A 21412-nucleotide genomic window follows, 5' to 3' on the forward strand; every position below is an offset into this window, starting at 1 on the left:
ATTTAAATTTTATAATATTCATTGTTGACAAACATATTTTAACTTTCATCAACCGCTCACATACCCCTATTATACAGTGTTTACATCGGTCGAAGGGGTCCCTGACAACCTGTGACCAGAGTTCCGACGACCTTCTCCGTTGAAAGGGGCCAAACATTCAAATTGGTGGACTCAATCAGCAATCTCCTTTGAAGTCCAAAACACCAATTTTAGGATATCATATTCAGCATGTACTTTATTTTTGTAAATCATGATCAACTATTTTGTGGTTTGGGAAATTCAACGGCTTATCAGTTTTCTGGACTTTCTTTCATTTTCAAGCACTTTCTCAGGACGCTTTAAAGTTCACGGACTTTCAATGAGCATACAGCTCTGTGTACGGCCAGTAGCTCAAACCATTGATGACTTTTCCACTATTTTTATTTAAAATAATGTCAACTACAGTTTTTTGTTCTGTTCTGCAAAGCATGTTGAGATACAAATGATTTAGCTTTGTTAACTCAGCCTGTACATGTGTAAATTGTATCAATATTGTTGACATGGAATTCTTGTCTTGACTAGAATTCAAATGTCAAACTTGTGTTTTTAGGTCACCCAAGGGACCAAGGAAATTCTGACCACTATATGGAGGTGAACTTTCTACAGGGTTGGTATATTACTTTCAGTGTAGGCAGTGTGCTGAGTGGTGAATTTAGGAACAGTAACAGTAGTAAATAGAGTTCAATATCATATATCTCATGAAAATCATGATACATGCATGTTATTTCTGAAAGAATAATTTTGCAGCCATAGAATCAGTTTAAATTGACCCATTTCGTGCTTCCCATTCAAAGCATTTTTGGCAGAGGTCACTCAAAGTCAGATATGCTGACCATTAATACATGTACACAGATTTTGTTCCAAATTGGAGCAATTCCATGTGGCCAATGACCACATAAGAGAGGTGGCTGTTCTGTAGAGGATAAAATGTCATAGGAATGCTGCAAGGTGACCATTATAGAGATAAGAATGATTGCTTTGTAAGGGAGACAACTAAGACAGGTCTGACTGTGTGTAGATGCTGCACTAACAAGCTTAATAGTAGATATTGCAACATGCTTTTGGCAGAATCATCCAAAAGTTACAGCCACTGACCCTGTATGGGAAGGTAGAAGGAGCCTAGAGTGCAAAGGTCATCAGTCATCACTAGCCTGCATTGCAAAGGTCATAGGTCGTCACCAGCCCATCTACTTGTATCAGTGTGTTTCAAACAATTTAGAACATAATAATTTAGTGCTTTCTATTCACAATCCATGTTACCAGGTTACAGAAAGTTTTGACTCTTCTCAAAATAATAGTTTCTCTGATTACAATTGATTGGAATGTCTGACATATTCACACTATAACAAAACAGCTTGTATTGGAAGGCAAGGAAGATATGAATGTACATGTATGACAGTCTCCCACTGTAATGTTGTCTGTAATTTCACAAAATGTGAAACTATTTGCAAAAGTTGGCCTTATCAGATGATGAAATTGTGTACTGCATTGTGAATGTACAGGAAAACACCAAGTGCCACATTTATCGACTCTAGTGTCAACTTTAGGATTTACTAAAAGTGATAATAATGAAAGGTTTTGCTAAACTCAAATGATGACCACACACTGACTACAAACTGAGGGACTAGACGTCATGTATTCTTCAGACATACCTAACTAACAGTCATCAAATAAAACTGCTTAAATTCAAGTAGTCGTTGACGTTCATGCGTATTTATTTTCAACTTCAGTTAAAAGCATTTCAAAAAAGTCTCTAAGTAGAGTGAGAGTCATACCTACATTTAGTTTTCAAGTAGTGACCATTCCTGAACATTGAGGGCACTTCACAAGATGTCCTAACCCCGTTTACACATACAACATTGTCTAAAAAACTACACAAGGGAAGCAATATCTGCCTCCTTTCAGCACTTGATGCAAACTAAATCAATGCCAGTACTGAGCAAGACAGATTCTGATTGGCTATTCTATATGTGGATATCATAATTTCTGGTTAGCCAACCAACCTCAGTCTTGCTTTAGTCTGATGATCGGTATTTGCAGGTTTGTTACATGCTTTCTGATTGGCTAGGAAACGCATCCTGCTCACAATGATTCAACACTACATATCAAGTTGTTTGGTTTTTTTACACTAAAAACAAAACAACAACAATTTATGTCAAAATATCCATAGGCACTAACTCAGTGGAAGTCCTAGACACAAGTTTTCATGAAGTTTGAAAGAAAAGCAGAAATATTCATTGAAGTAAGCTATTTACATATCAATTGAAAGTAAGCATAATTTTCAAAATTCACATCGTATTGAGAAAGGAAACTTTACAATGCTGCATCAAAATTTTTCAAGATTAAAAAAAAAGCCTGTCTGCAAAACGTGTAGTGAAGTAACAGTAGTTATTTGAAATTTTACGATACAATTTTTTTGTTTTCAGTTTCCATAAAAACAGCTACAAAATCATTTATCAAAATCAAATACAACGGGCTGTACAGCAAAGTCACCTGATCAGTTGCAATTTAAAGGTCAAAGATCCGATGACCTTTGACCCCCTTTATTTTGGCAAGGTGCAAAGGATAAGCAAGTTTACATGTTGTAATTGTCTAAAAAAACAAAAGGTCAAAAAAACCCTAAAATATTCTTCCACAAGGTCAGGTTTAGCGATCTGCTCAGATTCACAATAAAAAATTACAACAAAATTACTATCAAAGTGCTGTTTGATATTGCAAGATTTTGAATATCTGATTGGTTTATGTCAATAATTAATTTACATAAAACCACCAAAGATCAAAGGTCACATTCAGAGACTGTGGAAAACTTCTTTTTCCCACTTCAGAATTTTATTTTTCAATCTAATCTTAGAGTTACCATTATTGAAAAGGCGAAACATGATTATTTCCCTGGAATATTTCTGTCTACATGTATCCTTCAGATGTATGAGAGCCTCAGATGAGAATACATTTCAATAGTATCCTTTTAATTTTCTAATGCCAAAAATTAATTGACATTTTCACTTTTCCTACGCCTACTGCAGATATCTGTCATTTGACCACAATTGACCAGTCTGCACGGCACCTGGTGAATTTGAATCAAATGCACACATTCACAGAGATAAAAGACACAAGCATTGGCATGATAAAGACAAAAAAAAAACTGGCAATTTCTGTTTATGGATCCAAAGTAATATATTGAAGTCATGCTGTCTCTGTCTGATGATGATAGATTAGTTGAAGGAAGAACAGAATTTGGAAGAACAGATACTTTGGCATTACTCTCTGAATCTGAATCTGAAGCTGTTCCTGTCAAATGCAGTGATCATGTCTCCCTCACACACCCAACTTTCAAGGGTACAGACCACAAAATACCTTGAACACCAAAGTTGGATTGTGATGAGGTTCACAGAAGTAATTTAAGTCAGAAACACAATCAGAGCCCCTTTTACTGCACTCTGTTGGATAAACCAAATTGTTTTAATAGTTTTCAGGGCCCAGACTATCAAGAAATGGGGAGCATAGATTGACGTACGACAAGAAGCAAACAAGACATGGTATTTTCCCATTCCCAGGCATTAAAGACTGTAAGAGACACTGCATATATCTGTACATTGTTGTGTACCTTTGATACTGTGAGCTCAACTCAGATAGTTGTAGTCTTACAGCAAACATAACAATTTCACCAACTAAAGATTCTTATTCGGTTTGCTTAGATTTGACAGTGAGAAGATTTTAAAACTGAAAAAACTGTAAAAAAAATTGTACACATTCAAATTATTCAATTGTGAGAATAAAGTCACTGAAACAAGTTACTTCTTGAATATTTATATGTTGATGAACGTTGTAAGAACATTTCCTATTAAAAACAAAAAAACTCTTCCAAACCAGAAAAAAATGTTATTATAACTTTGGTTTATGTACACAACACACGGAACTGAGTGACCAGGAATTGAGTACAACATCTGTCACTGAGAAGTGGTGAAGAAGTTGTACGACTGGATTTTCAGACAAAACAGATTGCATAAATCCACAATATACTGTTTGTAACACTTGAACATAATCTAGAAAGTATGAAGGCTACATTATTAAGATTGTGTAATTTTACTGAAATATGGAGAAACATCGACTGCAAAAGAAAAAATTCTCCTTATGTGCATTTTTGAGTTCAAGAGTTCACCGACCTAACACCTGAGCATGTCAACCTGAAAAACTTTGAGGGTGAGCCTGTGAACTTGTCCTGCTATGTACAAACAGTGTACAAACAGTGTACAAACAGTGTACAACTGTGTCCATCATACAGAGGTTATCTCCTTACACTACACCAGGGACTTCTATCCAGTATCCAACAATGCATCAATGATTTTGGAAGGGGGAGGGAGTGAGGTAAGGGGGGGGGGGGGAAGTAATTGTGGGTACTGAGAGAGCATTCTGATATCATATTGCAATACAGTGCTGTACTGATCAATGCTTTCTGATTCTGTGTTTCATGTATCAGTGAGTGTGTAGGAGAAAATCAGATGAACTGTCTACTTTCTCAAACTGTTTCCAAGCACTGCTCACTAGCATTTGACATGTTGTAGAGACTGTTGGCAGTCAGGTGTTGAAAGCTTAAACCCCTGCCTGCATTCATGGAAAGTTCACCTCTATAGATGAACACCATGGGGTTGTACCAAAATCTGGACTTACAAGGGTAAAGATGGGCAATGTCATGAGGGGCAATATGATGGTAAAGAGGGCAATACCATTGTGAAGTTCAATATCATAGTAAAGAGGGACAATGTCATGGTAAAGAGGAACAATATCATGGTAATGAGGGACAATAGTATGGTCATTGAAGAGGGACAATGCCATGATAAAGAGGAGCAATATCATGGTACAGAAGGGCAATACTATGGGATATCATGGTAAAGAAGGGCAATACTATGGTATATTATTTTGTTTGTTGTTGATGCTGTAATAAAAAAACTAGCTAAATAAAACTGCTGCTTGACTGGGGTAGTTAGTCTGTAGTAACTTGTGCATCACATTTCAGAGGCAATCCATTATATGGACAGATAAAAACTGTACAAATCTATTTAATAATGTATAGCTTCTTTGCTCTAAACCAATGCCATAGACAGTCATCTAATATTCAATTCACATCTTTTACATCAATTGAAATCACATTATTACAACTTACAATCAGATCCCAAGCCACACTGAGATTTTGTACCGATTGCAATCGGAAACTTTTCAAACAGAAATGACTGTATAATCCTTGCTGTATATATTGACATAGTGTTACATACAACATTCACAAAATTTCAACTTTACTCTGAAACTTAAACAGATTTACAGTCAACACTACTTTCCTTAGTGATGGATAATCATATCTTGAAAGGGGAGTGGTCAGCAGCACGTGCAAACTGTTTTCAAATTCCAGAATTTTGGCATGCTTCTTTTCCCGGAATTGGCATAGCATGGAAGCATTTTCTCTAAAAACACCACACTTTACTTCGTCAATTAACAGTCATGTGGATTTTTATCACAGAACAAACAAGGCTACATGAATAATTTTTCTGCAATTTCGGCTTAGCAGATGTTTGTCAATATTTGACCCCTCCTTCACAAGACATGACGGCTCTCTACAAGATTTCACATCTGAATCACTGGATGAAACAACAGTAATGTATATACAGCATGCACACCTTTCTCCTATTCAAAAAAACACCACATTATGGAACACAATCATTCATGGTTTTAAAAAATTCCGGCCCTGTAAGTTGTTCACACCTAACCTATATAATGGTTTCTCTTACCATTGATATGTGATGGGGTCATTTTGAAACAGACTATAAACACTGACAGCATGATTTTACATTTGTTTTCTCATTATAAAGACTGATCATTTCATCTAATTTTATTTCTCATGATTCATGTTTGGCACATTATTGTTACTTCATTAATTTCCTCTGTGAAAAAAGGAATACTATGATTATCAATTGGTAGACTCTCTTTCAAGACTTTGTACAAAAATACCACAGAATCAGTACAGATACAAAACAATTTAAAGTGCTGGTGTAATGGATAATGCATAGAAAAACAAAAGATAATATTATCAACTGTATGAGGGCGCTAAGCAATGACTGCGACATCACCCATGGAATTATCGTTCAATCACGCTGCAATGAACAGAGACAATCTTGACAATCCTGCCCTCTAAAATCTTTCTTGCAGATGTCAGCGTCACAACTTGATCAATTATTTCACACACTTTGAATCTCTCAAGCATTTGCATGAATCAATTTAGTTTTACCATCTTGCATTGGAAACAAACTTGCAGGTGATCATTGACTAGATATCTAATCATGAAGTGATGCACTGTATCACAGCAAATTACAGGGTTTCCACAATGTCTATGATATCTACAATGATTAGACCACTACTGGATTCTAATCATACCAACATGCTGTTCAGTACTCGCAAGATAATCACGACAGGTAACCTTTCATAATAACAAAATAACCAAGACAAAAATATCAAAATTAAAGCAACCGTTCCTCTGATTACCAGGTTTGTCTGGACATACTGCTTCTCACTGATGCCAATACATGCTTTCATTACTACATGTATCTCATAAGACTACTGTCGGAGTGAAAAATATACAAATGTTCACAACATTTGGTTTGAATAGCATGCTTTCAAATGTGTAAGAAGTTGAAAATGATGACAAAGACATTTAACAAAATTCAGATGATTTTGTCTATCTGTAGACTTCAAAACGGTTTCTTGATTCTGTTGCTATGTGTTGGATTGACCTTGACAGAATCTAGGATCACAAAATTTGATAAAAACTGTGTCTTAGAAAGAAACATGTTAACATCTCTGATTAAATATATATCTAGATGGTAACGGATCTGAAATGACCTTTTGAATGGTCTTTAAACATGTTAGGAATGAAATATTTTGAAAATAGGAAACACAGCAAAAAATTCCAAAATACCAAGACTGGTCTAGTCTGGCCAAGTATTCTTTGCACACAAAATATTCACAGCTAAAAAGTGAACTTGACATTGAAAATGTTTCCTTTTGTTGCCTAACACCTTTCCATTGAAGCAAAAAGGATGAAGTACAAAACAAAAGAAATTTTGTGAACTCTGTTTTATCACATGTCGTTCCTTGCAGCAATGAACTCTGGGAGTTCCCTGATTGAATAAGCCTTCTGGCGTAATAATAACTCTGTGCTTGACCCATGTCATCACCTATAGTCATGTTATAGTCCTTACTAGGTCATTCAATTGGCCATGAAATGACACGTGCACAGTAAAGATCATGCAAAATAAAAAGTGACAATAATTTTGCCCAAATAGCATTACCATCCACCCATCCCATATTGAACATTTCTACAGGTATAAGTTCTCTAATTCTTTAAATGGTTTCCATAGCAATATTAAAACACATTGATAGCCCCCCAAAATTGTTACTATTTACATTAAAATCTATCTCTCCTACTTTGGTACTCTGAAATTTGTCACCATAGTAACACCTCTGGTTTATCTTCAGAATACGTTTCTATGACAACATGGCTTTTATAGCTTTGGGTGTACCCTCATCGTTGAAATGTTTGGATGTGTATCTGAGTGCGTTCAGTAGTCCTTCCACTTTTGTTGGAGGCTGGTCCTTCAACACTTTTATACAACCTTTTATCTGTGAAAATAAAAAATGCAAAATTCAAAATCTTATAAACTTGCAAATATGAATTACTTCAAATGTGACAATACTATAGGCATGACATACATTAAAGGCATACTATCACCTTTTGCCACAGTTAGGGACTGGTCAGTTTCTTCCACTTGGGGGGGGGGGGGGGGGGCGGTGGATTATTTTTTGCCGACGTCAAAAAGTGGCTGACCCCCCCTATTCCAAATTTTGAAAACAGGGTGACCCCCCTATTCCAAAGTTTGAAAACAGGGTGACCCCCCCCCCCCCTGCACGCGACAACTGTAATATGTAATATGTTAAATATACAGGTAATACTGTAATACATATATATATATATATATATATATATATATATATATATATATATATATATATATATATATATATATATATATATATATATATATATATATATATATATATATTTTTACATACATTTATATTTTAACAGTCATTAAGCATTTTAATGAAATTGTTGGCATGTCAGTTGTAAGATAGGAATTTCAAATTGTCAATCTTAAAGTTTGAATACAGTACATTTTGAATGAGCTGTGAATGTATTTCACACTTTCTATGCTTAACCAGATGTCCTGAACTGTTGTACTGAAATGGATGTCAATCATTAATATCAAACAGGAAAAAGCTGTAAATCAAAAATTTTGATGGGTGTTAAGACTTGCCAGCCATCCAATTAAATCTCCTGAGGAGCCATAGACAGGCATTTTAGCCAAACCTGATGTGTGCAGTGTCTGAGATGACCTTTTCTTGTAACATTGATACTTGTGCATGTTACTTTCTCATACTGAATTCTCATAGAGAGAACAGAAAAGTATCAGGAATTTGTCATGCTTTTCATATGAAATGCAGATTTCATAATAGTACACTTTCACTTAACAAACATCAAGATATCTCTGGTATATAGCTCTGATATATTAAAGTATGGCGCCCGAAGGGCGCGGAGAAAAATATGAAACATCCTGATATCTCTGATATAGATGTCTTGTACATTAAAGTAATGCACAGGAAGGGTGTGCTGAAAAATGTCTGATATTATATTAAAGTAATGTGCTCGAGAAGCACGCTGAAAAATATTGAACATACATATACCTCTGATATATGTATGCCTGATATGTTAAAGTTGGGCGTGCTGAAAAATATGTCTTATTATTAAAGTTACGCGCCCGAAGGGCGCGCCGAAAAATGCAACTGGATGAAATTTGTGGCTGACACGATGCAATTTAGGCAATGATTAGTCTGTGTCGAAATTCAAAAACACACTGACCCCCCCTATTGGGCATTTCAAAAACATGGTGACCCCCCCTATCACCAAAGTCAAAAACAGGGTGACCCCCCCATGAATCCACCGCCCCCCCCAGGCCGAAGAAACTGACCAGTCCCTTACCATGGAAAGAGAAAATCTAACCAATCACAGATTTCAAGCGGGTGGCCACTTTTTAAAAGCAGCGCCCTCACATGGGCAGTTTGAATACCAAGGAATGCCCCTTTGACCATATATGGGCATATTAAGATTACAGGTGACTGTATACCTTTAACAATAATACTAAAAATATAATCCAGATACAAAAATGTATGCAAATTTTTTAAAGAAATGCAAATTATAAATATGCAAATAATTCACCAAGAAAATACAGAGTAGTGTATGCAACAGTGATATTTTGAAAAATATGTCATCAGATATGGTACTACACAGTGTGCCATTTTGCAGCTAAGTTAACAGGCTACCTACTCAAAGTTTTTCCTGATGTAGGACAATTTTACACGGTACATGTTGTAGTGAATGGCTGATGTGTAGAGATGTTCAAATATTCTACAATTGATGCACACAGTTTGTGAGTTTGAGGGCACCATGGTTCTATATCTCACTTGTCTCTTGTTTCAATGTTCTCAACAGCTTGGCAAAATCCATGGAGCTGTCAGTTTACATCAGTTTGCACAACAATTAATTGTGACAATTGTATTCTGCTGAATGGTTATCAATGTGTGAATAGATTGCGTGAAAAAATGGAGGGGTGGCCCACCCCTAAAAATTCCCTTGATGAGAACACTATATTTCATTAAAATACATTTCACAACATAATATCTGTAGGAGTAATCTTACATTATGGTCTCAACGCATCAGTGCAAAACATTTCATTAGATTGCAGTAACACTTTAAAAATATCAGAGAAATTTTGAAGAGTGATACTTACATCTATTGAGGATTTTTTATCGAATGCGCCGACAGGATGGACATGGTCGTAGAGAATGATGACGCCCACCATTACTCGAAGGCAGAAAAGAACTGTGTCCTCATTTTCAAATCTTGAATAGTGAACTCTAGAATGAAACACATTCATCAGAAAATCTTTGTGTGTCTCCTGACTTCCAATCTCATTGTGAAAATCTTTGTGTGTCTCCTTGACTTCCAATCTCATTGTGATAATCTTTGTGTGTCTCTTGGCTTCCAATCTCATTGTGATAATTCTTGTGTGTCTCCTTGGCTTCCAATCTCATTGTGATAATTCTTGTTTAATTTACCTTGAAATATTGGCTATGTCATTATGTAGGATCTTGCCTATAATCAGATTTTTCAACAAATCTGTGCAGCACTGTTATTCATATCAATGTATGAGACATGCAGAAAGTAAAATGCATATCATTGGTTTAAAGACAATATTTCAACCAATGAGAGTTCTTGTTACAAATACACACGTCCAAAATGGTGGTAGATGTGTTTACAGTGTATGATTGTAAGACTGTAATAAAAATGTATTTCAAATTTTCCGTTATTTTTCAACATTATATGTTTGATTATCCTAAGAGACATTTGTTGTGGTGACATATAAGACCTCTGGACACTAGGTGTGTGCCTTGCATATGTATGCTGATTAATCATTTCATCCTTTCACCCCTATATCCCTGTATTGAGGTCCTCCCATCCATTAACAACAATGGGAATATTCCAAAGTTTGACAGTGGAAGGGTTAGAAGGGAGACTCAATCCCCGGGATAACATACATTCAAAGCCAATGAACAACTTGTTTCCAACTGTCTAACAACATGAAAGAAGCTCAAATAAACTCCTGGTGTGTATTTGTTTGCACTAACTGATACTGACAACATTTTACATTCACCAGCTGTTATGAGAAGCCATAATTTACACAACATTGTACAAGATAGAGAATTCAATTTGAATTCATGTGGGGTCATCACAGGTTGGCAACAATTCAATATTGCATAAGATAATGAATACATTTTGCTGAGAAAGTCATGTTATATTCAATATTCACTGTGACAAATATTAAATTGTGCTGACTTCTAATATTCTGAAAGAATGGATCAATTTCACAGGAGCTCCACCGTTGATTTTGCTGTTGATGAAGCACATTTCCCTTTAACTTTATTAATGTTTGTTTGATTTCACCATAGCCATCAGAGTGGAAGATCACAATGCTAACATCAGAGATTAGTCACATGTTATTTGAAATTAAAGACACACATTTCATAAAGTACTATAATCTCATCGGTCAGTATGAAATTTTTAATCTTAGTGACACTCTCAAACAAAGACTGGATGTAGAAAGCTGAAAGATATCAGGTACCTCTACCTGAAATATCCAAATATGGTGTGTGACTGTGAACTTGAGAGACTGACTAACACAAATGTGTACATTATAGTGGCTGCATTGCAGACATACACTTTGGTTCAGCAAAAATATAATAAAAAAGACTACTTACTCATGTTCTAACATAGTTTTGCAGACAGCTGCCATGGTACTTAACAGATCCGTTGTGTTCTCTATTGGAAGGTTCTTATTCTGAAATGCCAATAATGAAAAAAATCAGTACTTTTATAAAGAAACAAAGACTATGGTAATAATTTGAGAGTTGGAATATCTGTACTCAAGGTGCATTCCACCTTAATCAAGGTTAGAAATTGAAAGTTTCTTTTTTTTTTTCCCAATGTAAAGTTACTGGTTTGTAGTCTCTTTGCAAAACATATTTATGTTTTGAATGAATTACAGTTCAACTTGAGTTGGTGACAGCTAAAAATGATCGTTCAATAGCAAATTGCCATTAACCACTGTCTATCCGGTTTTTAATAATTCTTATATACTGGTATATGGAGAATTGTATTGAGCTTCATATGTAAATCATATCTGGCCTTAGAGGGCGCTGTTTACTTACCTCTGCAACAAACCGTGTTGTGGCATCACTGAGCATTTTCAACATGGGTGTTGCCTGAGCATAAAACAGTGACATACGATTGGCTACTTCATTGTTGACATCAAAGGGATCCCCGCCAGCATTGTCCTATTGTGAAAAAAAACCCAGTATCAATGGGATTAGTTTTGTCATCATGTAAGTTTCCAATATTTGCAATATGGAATGACATGAAGAATTTGAAATAAAGTTATTTTTCAAAGAGCCACTCAAGATCATAGAGAATTCTGTCAGAGGATTAATGATAGCACATGTAACAACAGGAATCAGGAAAAATATGGAAATAATTTGAATGATAGAGATAACAGAAAGAATTGTGAATTTGAATTGCTTAACAGGCCTGGAATGTTTCCACTATAAAATCAGAAAATTATGTTTAATCTATTTAAGAGATCAGCACAGTGGCATCAGAATCTCTGCAGATTAACATACACAGAGAATCAAACAATCTTATTGTAGAGTGTATTTTTCCCACTTTCTGGAAAGCCACCAAATTTTCTTTTTAGTGAATTTGAAAAATTCCCATGGTTGAGATATTTTGCAGCAAATCGCCATTAAGGTTGGAACAGGAAGTGAGAGTGTAAAGCGCCCTCACCCTAGGCTACAAACGCAATTGATATACACTTTGTGGTTTTCTCTATGCTAGACTAATCCAACTATAGTGAAACTGGGGGGGTCAAAGGTACAAATTTTGCTTGCAAAGTAGTTTCAGCAGAATTGGCAAAGCTGACAACCTTTCAAAGCCAATATGACATTGTTATTGACACACAGTGTACCCTCTAGACTATATTGAAATGTCACTGAATCGTTTAGTTTTCATGACAAAATAAAAGTTGACATATAGTATGTACTGTGCAGGGTTGATTCAAAGAAATTGTCAGATATTTCTAAATTGACTTAAAGAGTTCACAAATGTCATGAGTTAAAACGCATACTTTTGATGCCCTGGATGTATCTTTCATATACAGGAAACTTCCAGTGTATATTTCACAGGTATGGAAAACACTGACATGAGAAATGACCAGATGGCCATATATTGACACAGTCAGTTGAGTAGATCATATCAGTGGTACAGGCCAGAGAAATATTACAACTTTTGGAAATACCGCTATTCACTGAGGTAAATGTTTATTTAAAACCACAGCTTAAAATGCCACAGCTTACCTGATTGGTCATTTTCATTGAGGTAAATGCTACAGCTTACCCAATTTTCATCGAGATAAATGTTACAGTATCTGATTGGCCATTTTCATCAAGATAAATATTACAGCTTACCTGATTGGTCATTCTGATCAAGATAAATGTTACAGCTTACCTGATTGGCCATTTTCATCCTGCTGAGTGTTCTCCTGTAGTAACTGAAATCATTCTGTATTGCAGGGTTGATCATCTATGCAAAAACAAATAAACAAATATACAGATAAACAAACAAGTAAATAGGTAAAAACAAACGGAAAAGCACTCATGTGACACTCTTACACACTACAAATACAAATACAAAGGATGTATGACATGTTTAGATAAACTACAAGCTAAAAATGATATACCGGTATCCTGGGTAATGGTCTATGAAGTCATTCTTAAAGTAGATATGTTCTTATAGTGCAAATACCTCTCTGTTACAAGACTTGACTATTTTGTTATTTCACAAGATATTTACTTCTTTACATTTAATCCTATTTATAAATTATACATTAGCATCTACATTTTATTAATTTTCCAATTTCAAAATGATTCTCTCCATTAGAATCCAATATTGGCAAAGAATGCTCACGAGTTTCAATCTTTACTGAAGCAGCAACTTTTATCAAATTTTGTAGATTTTCACAGCACACCTGTAAAAATTTTACTGTTTTTAATCAAAGTAACATGTGTTGCTTTAAGTTCAGAACATTATGTTTGATGGTTTGTGAAGTAGCACATCAGAATCAAACACAGCATTTGTTAGAACATTTTCATTTGACTGCATGGCTTTCACATAAATGTGTGTACTGCTTAATTTTGAAAATACTCCTTACCAGAAAGTGAAATGTATTTTCCATTTGAAAATAAACAAGTAGTATTTAGTTGAGAGTATACTGTCTTTGTTAAATCTGCCAACTGATTGCACATTGTGAATTGAGTTGAAATGCAGGCATGAACAGTAAGGTGGGTATGTTTCATTTTTGGACTATAGAGGGCGCTCCAAAGATGGCCGCTTTGCTGGCTGCTGTCCTGATTGAGTTGTACGATACATGCAGCACTCACTGAATGGAGTTCAGTATTAAAGGTCATCAAAAAAAAATCTTTGGCTGAGGCAAAATCAAACACCTAAAAGAAAAAGAAATGCTAATAAAGTGGCCAAGAAATCATCGTCTTTGTGATTACTGTTTATGATGATCAGTAAAAAACTTTAAAGATAGACTTTATATGACTTATTACATCTTGGTTACATTTGTACACTTATCTTCATCTAATTTCAAAAAAGAAGAAAATAACAGAGAATTTGTTCATCTTTTCTTACCTTTAGTTCATCAAATTTCAATGTGAAGTGTAGGATTTCTGCAAACTGTTTGGCCAAAGCTTGCTGTGTTTCCAAGTGTTGTGTTGGTGTTAACGGTGGAGCACATAACGCATGAAGTAGCTGTGGTACAACCGCATCTGATCAACAATTGAAAAAAAACAGAATTATCAATCATAAATATGGAATATTTCTTAATTTTTATCATAAAATTCATCATTTGATAGGCGTTCCTTACCACACTAACATGTCCTGTACATATTGATACCTACTTCTGCTGAAAATCTCTTGAAGTTATTTGGTCACGGCAACTTTACTAATTTCCTATACAAGGCATACCAGCTATGCTACACTATACTATACACTATACCCATTTCAGTATGACAGTTTTTTCGTGTGCCCCCTCCCCCCACCCCCATCCCCCCTGTGAAACTTGATGATTAGTTGATATGAAAACCGGTGACCCAATGCCTTCAACTTACATCATTAATCTTTGAGCACTGCAATTTTTCCAACCAAAACTATAGTGTGCAACATTTTACCAATTTTTTGAATTTTTCTGTAATTTTTTTGACAATTTTGGACCAAATGAACATCACATTCTATTGGCTTCAGATTTTTATCAAAATTTTAGCAAAAATTAGAAAAAAATTGACGGGTGTATATTTGATATAGGCGACAAAAATTGACAAAATGGTACTCACAGGGTTAAGAAACCACTGCTGGTAGAATTCTTGTATTGACCAAAAAATTACAATGTACTGAGTATAGTCTTTTCAGAACAGACTCTTTTGCTGTGTATCATTTATTGCAGTGTTAGTCAAAATCCTTAGCTCTCTCTCTCTATTTAAAATTCTACAACACGTCTCCATTGTTTGGAGAGGTCAAGAGGTCAGCAGGTAAAATCTCACAGCAACAGTGACCTCTTAACCTCCGAAACGTTACTGAAAGACGGTGGAAAATTCAATTTTCTCAGAAAATGTACAATGGACTTATGAGAATCCTGAGAGGTAGTTACAAGCAAGTCTGCATCCAAACATGATTTGTATACCTCTGACATCATGCTTGGATGTCTAGTAAAATTACTCACCTAAACTTGAAGAATAATCATAATATTTTTTAAGTCTGGAAACCAGTGGCCCCACCGCATTCCATGCTACTTTTTGTAGTTCACCGTCACTGGGATGTGATATTGCCTGAAATGAAATCATGAGTTGTAAATACGTAAATTGTTTTGAGTGATCTATTAGATAATGATTTTCAATACCTTGAACTGATGCTGGTTGACAGGTTTAATAATTTAAAATTAGACAATTCATTTTATCTCACACTGATGGAAAGTGTTTTTGTTTATCTAGTAATGTTGAAAAAAAAAAGGATTTGTCACGCATACAGGCCTATTTGCTTTTTTACAAATCCAGACTAGTCCCTTTCACAGCGAATTGTTTGTTTTTCAGTCAAACCGAAATGATGAAGTGATTTTCTTCACAAATTAGTGACATTTCAAATTCACTTTCCAAACACTAAGGTAAAGTTTCACAGACAAATTCAAATGATACATACGTGTCTTATTTCCTCACCAGCTCCATGATAACGTTGTAAATCTTCTAGAATTCTGTCTGAGTAGACCAAGACACTGTTTACAACTTGCCAAACATCAAACTCCGGATGTGTTGGCTGTGCATCTGTTCAAAACAAAGTCAAAGAAAACAAATTTTCATTTCATGTGCATGGAATAAGGCCTGGGGCAAAAATAGTTGAAATAGTTGAAATTTTTGTCAGTGTAATTTTGGCAACATCATCTAACATCATCGCAGTTCATAAACAATAGTAACATGTATGCAAATACACAGCCCTGTGTGAACGTGAATGACAATGCTATACCCATCAGAAGATGGTCCCTGCCATATCTCGTGATGAAAGCGTAATGCCTGGTGCTTTTTTCCCATGATTCAAAATACATTCAGTTGATGAAGCCCATTCCTGCAACTTCTGCAACTTTTTATCCGTTTTTGTAAAAAAATTGCATGAGTTACAAATGGCGAAAATGGCTTTTCCGGAAGAAGTGACACCAATGCTAGTACAAACATAAACATCAGTCTTGGTGAACTTCCCGTTTAAGTCTGTCTGCCTTTCAGTTTCACAGCATACCAATAATCATTAAAAGACATTGTCCCTTCCCATCACTACGGAAGACATAATTTTTGTAATAATTACAGATTTTAACCCTTTGAATGCTGTAATTTTTCCCACCAAAATTTAAATGCAACATTTTGCCAATATTTATGAAATTTTGTGAAATTGTTTTGATAATTTTGGACCAAATGAACATCACATTTCATTGGCTATATTTTTGTATCAAAATTTTGGCAAAAACTTGAAAAAATTTGACTAGGGTGTATTTTATAAAGGTGACCAAAAATTGACTTTGGCGTTCACAGGGTTAACAAAGATTCTCTTTATGTGTGTATGTGAATTTGTGTTCAAGATTGACTTCCTGCGGTTTAAAAACAATCTTAGAAAGCAGAACATAAAAGATTATGTATGAATTTATTCATACACCATGCATAGATTACTTTCTGTAACAAAGGTTATGATCAATATTGTATCATGGAATACCAGAAATATTCCATTCTTGCAGTGGACTTCAACATAGTTGAACAAGTAATACTGGTAGCTGTCAGTTGAGATCAAGACATTCATTCAATTGGACATTATGATAGTCAATTCTATGTATTTGAAAAGTCAATAATATTTTTTGGCATCTGGTTTACCCTGAAAGCCTGGCTAACACTGTATTCTGTCATACCAACTTATAGATAACAGAGGTAATGGATATAGTGTAAAGTTTGAAGCGTCCACTGTTTGTACTGTGACGGCTAAGCAGTTGCTTTACTATGCTGCAAGTCTTGGCATTCAATACAGTGAGATTGTATTTGACATTCATTCAATCTAGCATTGACATTTATTTGAGAGGCTGATTATAGTGTTTCACCTTTTTCTATGATGAGGAAAGCTGGCAAGACCAGTTTCTTACTTAGGTGGAAATTACGTGCTATGATGAGAAAACCTGAACATGGAACCACTTGTAACTTAGGGCAGATTTAACCTTTGACCTCAGTGACAGAAACAAGTTGATTGACTTTCAAAAGGTGGAATTTTATAGGGCTGTAAATTTCCCACTTGGTTTGACCTCAACTGACCTCTGTCACAATTCTGCCATTACTTTATCAATAAAGTTACCAACCTTGAAGCAAGTTGGTTGTTTTTTCCCCAGCATTACTGACTCACAAATTAGCTTTTCAGGTCTTGGAAACTAAATTCTGATGCAATTACAAGGACTGGTCATAAGTCTGGTTTCAAAATCAACCATTGTGTTACAGTATCTGTGCAAATTGTTGAGAACTGTTTATTACAGCTACTCAGCACAAAGTTTGTTGATATTGGCCAGTAACTTCCTCAAATATGACTTTATTGGTCCTTATATCACACATAACTACGCTTTCCAGTATTTGCTCAAGAAAGATGGAGCTTTCCTGAATTCAGATAGCTAAGCTATCGAAACTCAATGCTATTGAGGTTTTGAGTTGCAGGTTTTATGCTACAGTGTTTGAATTTATTTGTAGAATTACATTTTCTCAATGCATCTTGATGTAAGATTTTCAGCAGGGATATAGGTTCGCTCGGTAGATTGCATGACTATAAAAAGTTGGTGGTTGAATTGAAGAGCAAGCCACATACTGGAATGGAAAGGATGGGAGCAAGGGTTCTGTTTTGAGAAGAAGAAGTGAGTTGGGAAGGCAAAATAGCCACTTGTTTTCGCTGGGTACAGCTCTTACCTACACTACCTGATAAATGATGTGTTATACATGTAGTATAGTGTATGTGCTTGAATGTCAAGTCACATGTAGTCTGAAAATGTGCCTGACTACATTGAAATTGTACCTGATTTCACTAATAGATGTCTAATACAGCAGAAATTGAAAATTTCAGTGAGCAGGTACAGTTATGGTCACAAAACCTCAATTAACGTACACGACAAATGTGTTGTCCTACATTTCTTCCAATATTATAGATTTGTTGTTCTGATTTTTCAGATTTTCTGATGTAACTTCACTAAACAATCAAATACAAACACGAGAGTACACCCTTCATCTTCAGCCTTTTAAGATTTCCTCACTGTGTCAATTTTGTAAACTTCTTCGAATTTCCTTACTTAATCTTTTGAGCGCCAAAGTCAACTTTTGTTGCCTTATCAGAATATACCTCAGTCAAATTTTTTCAGACTTTTGCCAAAATTTTGAAAAAGAACAGCGGCCAAGGATATGTGATTTCCGTTTGATTAAAATTACAGAAAAATTCACAAAATTTGGTAAAATGTTGCACTAAAGTTTTGGTGGGAAAAATTACAGCACTCAAACTTAAAGTCAACCAAATACCAACATTTCTTGAATCAAAGAGAACACTCTAGAGTCTGTTGCACTTGACATTGGCTTTGTGAAGGTATAATGTTATACCGTACAGAGGGTGTGTTTTTGCTACAGATATGGGAAAATTGGGAAATTTCGGTTCTCGGTACCATTTCTGCTGTCACCTTAACATTACTATGTTGACAATGCATACATGTAGATATACTATCTGGTGATATGACTGGGAAATCAAGGCAGAATTTGTCTATATACTATCTGGTGATATGACTGGGAAATCAAGGCAGAATTTGTCTATATACTATCTGGTGATGTGACTGGGAAATCAAACAGAATTTGTCTATATACTATCTGGTGATGTGACTGGGAAATCAAGGCAGAATTTGTCTATATACTATCTGGTGATATGACTGGGAAATCAAGGCAGAATTTGTCTTTGTACTATCTGGTGATATGACTGTGAAATCAAGGCAGAATTTGTCTATATACTATCTGGTGATGTGACTGGGAAATCAAGGCAGAATTTGTCTATATACTATCTGGTGATGTGACTGGGAAATCAAGGCAGAATTTGTCTATGTACTATCTGGTGATGTGACTGGGAAATCAAGGCAGAATTTGTCTTTGTACTATCTGGTGATGTGACTGGGAAATCAAGGCAGAATTTGTCTATATACTATCTGGTGATATGACTGGGAAATCAAGGCAGAATTTGTCTACATACTATCTGGTGATATGACTGGGAAATCAAGGCAGAATTTGTCTATATACTATCTGGTGATGTGACTGGGAAATCAAGGCAGAATTTGTCTATATACTATCTGGTGATGTGACTGGGAAATCAAGGCAGAATTTGTCTACATACTATCTGGTGATATGACTGGGAAATCAAGGCAGAATTTGTCTAATATACTATCTGGTGATGTGACTGGGAAATCAAGGCAGAATTTGTCTTTCTACTATCTGGTGATGTGACTGTGAAATCAAGGCAGAATTTGTCTATATACTATCTGGTGATGTGACTGGGAAATCAAGGCAGAATTTGTCTATATACTATCTGGTGATGTGACTGGGAAATCAAGGCAGAATTTGTCTTTGTACTATCTGGTGATGTGACTGGGAAATCAAGGCAGAATTTGTCTATATACTATCTGGTGATGTGACTGGGAAATCAAGGCAGAATTTGTCTATATACTATCTGGTGATATGACTGGGAAATCAAGGCAGAATTTGTCTATATACTATCTGGTGATGTGACTGGGAAATCAAGGCAGAATTTGTCTTTGTACTATCTGGTGATGTGACTGTGAAATCAAGGCAGAATTTGTCTATATACTATCTGGTGATGTGACTGGGAAATCAAGGCAGAATTTGTCTATATACTATCTGGTGATGTGACTGGGAAATCAAGGCAGAATTTGTCTATATACTATCTGGTGATGTGACTGGGAAATCAAGGCAGAATTTGTCTATATACTATCTGGTGATATGGCTGGGAAATCAAGGCAGAATTTGTCTATATACTATCTGGTGATGTGACTGGGAAATCAAGGCAGAATTTGTCTATATACTATCTGGTGATGTGACTGGGAAATCAAGGCAGAATTTGTCTATATACTATCTGGTGATGTGACTGGGAAATCAAGGCAGAATTTGTCTATATACTATCTGGTGATGTGACTGGGAAATCAAGGCAGAATTTGTCTAATATACTATCTGGTGATATGGCTGGGAAATCAAGGCAGAATTTGTCTATATACTATCTGGTGATGTGACTGGGAAATCAAGGCAGAATTTGTCTATATACTATCTGGTGATATGGCTGGGAAATCAAGGCAGAAGTTGTCTATATACTATCTGGTGATGTGACTGGGAAATCAAGGCAGAATTCGCTATGTACTTGTCCATGACAAAATACACTGACAGAAGGTTATATTCTAGCACAGAGGTGGTACAGCAGGGAGAAATACGCCTGTGGTATTCCATTCAATCTTGATAGCAGTGTCTTAATGAAACTGTCAATACAGCCAACCCAGTGAGGGCAATATGTCAAGCTGTCTGTTGATATCCTTTCCTTCTTAAATAAATAAACCCCTCTCTCAATCCAGACTGTATAACAAATATCTGACCTTTCCAGTAACTTATTCTGTAAAAAGTAACACTGAACTCTGTTTATAGTTTCATCTACCAGGTTATTCTCTCAATACAGTATTTTATCGATTGTTATTTACCAATATTTTACCTACCCGGTATATTATTCCAATGAAGTAAATCCAATTAGTGCATGTGTTTTGATGTCATATATCATAATATATGCTATAATTTAGAGAACTGAAGTATACATTTAGATATCTTTATGACTGTGAACAAAATGTTATGATTAAAAAAATTTTTGATGGATGAAATAATGATTTTTGAACATTTCAGACATTCATGTACATATAGGGATCCACATTAATTTGAAATTTTTATATTTATTTTCACTACTCATACTTTATACAAATCTCTGAGTGGTTTGCTCATCAAATATATGAAAATC

At 35.3% G+C, this 21412-nt stretch overlaps 1 protein-coding gene across 1 annotated transcript in view; it reads right to left on the minus strand.

The window, feature by feature from the left end:
- Window positions 1-1733: 1733 nt before the first annotated feature.
- Window positions 1734-21412, minus strand: part of LOC139134080 (CYFIP-related Rac1 interactor B-like) — a 78607-nt gene continuing 58928 nt past the window's right edge. Inside the window, exons 3-10 of the mRNA XM_070700983.1 lie at window positions 16010-16131; window positions 15537-15642; window positions 14450-14586; window positions 13262-13336; window positions 11911-12036; window positions 11461-11540; window positions 9933-10059; window positions 1734-7707 (exon numbers count right to left, since the gene is read on the minus strand). Coding sequence (XP_070557084.1) covers window positions 7573-7707; window positions 9933-10059; window positions 11461-11540; window positions 11911-12036; window positions 13262-13336; window positions 14450-14586; window positions 15537-15642; window positions 16010-16131 — 908 coding nt within the window. The 3' untranslated portion in view covers window positions 1734-7572. The remainder of the gene's footprint in view (window positions 7708-9932; window positions 10060-11460; window positions 11541-11910; window positions 12037-13261; window positions 13337-14449; window positions 14587-15536; window positions 15643-16009; window positions 16132-21412) is intronic.

Source organism: Ptychodera flava, chromosome 5, assembly GCF_041260155.1.
Source record: "Ptychodera flava strain L36383 chromosome 5, AS_Pfla_20210202, whole genome shotgun sequence".
NCBI lineage: Eukaryota > Metazoa > Hemichordata > Enteropneusta > Ptychoderidae > Ptychodera > Ptychodera flava.